General features: G+C 37.1%; 1 protein-coding gene across 3 annotated transcripts in view; it reads right to left on the bottom strand.

Annotated features, from left to right (window-relative positions):
* Positions 1 to 766: 766 nt before the first annotated feature.
* The window catches only part of AP3B1 (adaptor related protein complex 3 subunit beta 1), a 151,516-nt gene continuing 149,828 nt past the window's right edge, over positions 767 to 2,454 (bottom strand). For all 3 annotated transcript variants that reach the window (XM_027634754.1, XM_027634752.1, XM_027634753.1), the window contains exon 27: positions 767 to 1,520. In XM_027634754.1, coding sequence (XP_027490555.1) covers positions 1,367 to 1,520 — 154 coding nt within the window. In that variant the 3' untranslated portion in view covers positions 767 to 1,366. The remainder of the gene's footprint in view (positions 1,521 to 2,454) is intronic.

The following is a 2,454-nucleotide window of genomic DNA, read 5'->3' as shown; positions in this document are numbered from 1 at the left end:
CTTCAGAATTTGCCAATAAGTTCTGCTACACATTTGAGCCTCCTTATAGTTCTACTGAATTTTAGTGGAAAATTTTGGAAGAATTTAGAAGGAGTGTGCAGTAATGCAACATTTCTGATGAAGCACCATTTTGTACCATCCTAAACTAGAACAGCACCACTTAGCATCAAAGAACCATGGAAGGGTCCTGGTGACAGAGCAAGGTTACACCTATCCAAATATCTTCTCTGTAGCAGAGCCATGAGTTACTGGGAAAAGCCATTTTGGAAGTGAGGAGAACTAATAAGAAATTAAAAAGATCAGCATCTTCAGTCTGAACCATGTAACCAGAATGCGAAGGGAAGGTCAAAATCAGTGACACTCAAGCTACAAGCAGAAAACTGGATAAAACAAAGGTTGCACAGCTGTTTGTCTTATCAGGCCTATTTCAGTTGATAGGGCTATGAATTTCTCTTTGCCTCAAGTCCTGTAGGTGGGAGATGTTTTAATCTAGTTCAAAAAACAAATTTGAAGCAAAGATCTGAACTATTTATTAAACTAGATGACAGTATTTGCCACAATGGTCTAATAATCAGTATTTAGTTTAATACTATCTGCATGCAGAAAACTACCATAGGAGCACAAAAACTGGCTGCCTCCATAAGAGTTGTTTGCTGATGTGTATGTAGTGTCCACTCTTATTTGCATCTACTTTAGTTAACCTGGTATACATAATACTGGCAATCTCTGTTATCAGTTCTCTACCAAAACAAGACAAGGGAGCCTCTGCTCATAGCACTACTTTATTGGCATCTTAACAAAATATTTGAGAAACAGACAGTAAGCAGGAACAGTGTTCTTAATAGAGGAGTTCAGGTTTACAAGCATTTCTAGAAAGAAAACACCATTTTACTGTTCTTACTGAATTTTTACATTTATGTAACAAAACTTCTCTGAACCACAAACTTGTTGCTGGAACCTACCTGCCATTTGAACTCAGTTTTCAAGCCGTGTGATTTCCCTTGAACTTTATTATCTAATATTTGTGCACTTTGGGGGGAGTGGGGGGCACTGATGGGGAAGAAAGGTAGTGGGGGAAGGGAACAGAGAGGGAAGAACTAGAGTAGAACAAATGGGAAATACCTTTAAAAGCACAGATAACAGACAGTAAAATACATGTTCTTTGGTTAGCAAGCAAAAAAAAAAGAAAGGACTTGCATACATGATAGATACACACTAGCATTCTAAAGCAGAAGACAAGAATGTCAAGAGTGTATTCTTCCCCCACTGCCAGATGGAAGGGCTATTATTATAAATGAAAGGCAGCAGTAGTGGATGCCAGGCACTTTTGTTCTGTGCCAGATTCTGAAGTCCAGATGTAAGCAGGTTACCCCTGGGACAGGACAAGCTTCAGCTCCCGCAGCAGAACAGAACCAATCACAGTTTTCTCGGTGTTTATGACGAGCTGTGCTGTAGAGCTCTCCTTCAGTTCCACTGTGACTAGCATCAGTGACCCACTGTGCACAGTCTTAGCTGCAAACCTGGAGGGGTAAGGAAAAATAATAAAAAAAAAAATCATTAAGGATCTTAAGGTCAAAGATTGCTAATATTTATTTCTGCTAAAGTTAAATGAGCTCAAACATAATAATATACTTCCAAATTCATTGATGTATTTCAGGGGATAAACCACAAAAACCTCCATAAATTCTTCAGACATAACTTGTGCAGCATTGTGTAAATATTTTTGCATTGAAGAAGAAAAGTATCATACAATATTTTGTATTTAGCAGTACAAACTAAATTCTATTTAAATAATTTTCTTTTAATGTAAATTCTGATTCTTCAGTTCACCTACAGTATTTGTGCCCATTGGCAACCTCTATTCACCTCTACGGTTTTCCATGCATTTCCATCATTTGGTGCCTCAAAGACAATACAACTCAATACAACTATGCTAAATGTAGCAGAACTCTCAGAAAAAGCCAAACTGTTGCACTTTGTGAAAAGTGTCTCTTCCTGCAATTAGAAATTAATTCAAACTAAAACTGGTCAAAATTATAAACATCCAAACCAATAATTTTGAAATTATAGTAACAGCAAGACACTGAATCATTCCACCTGTGAATTTATCTCCAGAATATGTAATCATAAAAATGTGACCAATATTTCCAGATATTTTATAATTATTAAAAATTGTACAAAGGATATAAATAAAAAACCTCCAACCAATCAAACGGACAAAAGTTAGGACTTATGCACTATTACTAAATTCCAAGACATGAAGAACCCACTAATTACACGGAATTAAAAGCAAAACTAGCCTTTTAAGCACCACAATTGACTGAAAAGCCATTTTAGGCACAATGAACTTCTGTCAATCTTGTTAATTCATTCTGTGTGCACAGCCAGGCCCAAGAGACAGGAAGCAAGATGACGGCAACAGCTTCCATCTTTCCATCTTCCACCAGCAGCACC

This window comes from Corapipo altera, unplaced genomic scaffold, assembly GCF_003945725.1.
Source record: "Corapipo altera isolate COAL_440 unplaced genomic scaffold, ASM394572v1 61411, whole genome shotgun sequence".
Taxonomy (NCBI): domain Eukaryota; kingdom Metazoa; phylum Chordata; class Aves; order Passeriformes; family Pipridae; genus Corapipo; species Corapipo altera.
The sequence above is the reverse complement of the archived record's forward strand: the minus strand, read 5'-3'. Positions and strand labels throughout refer to the sequence as shown.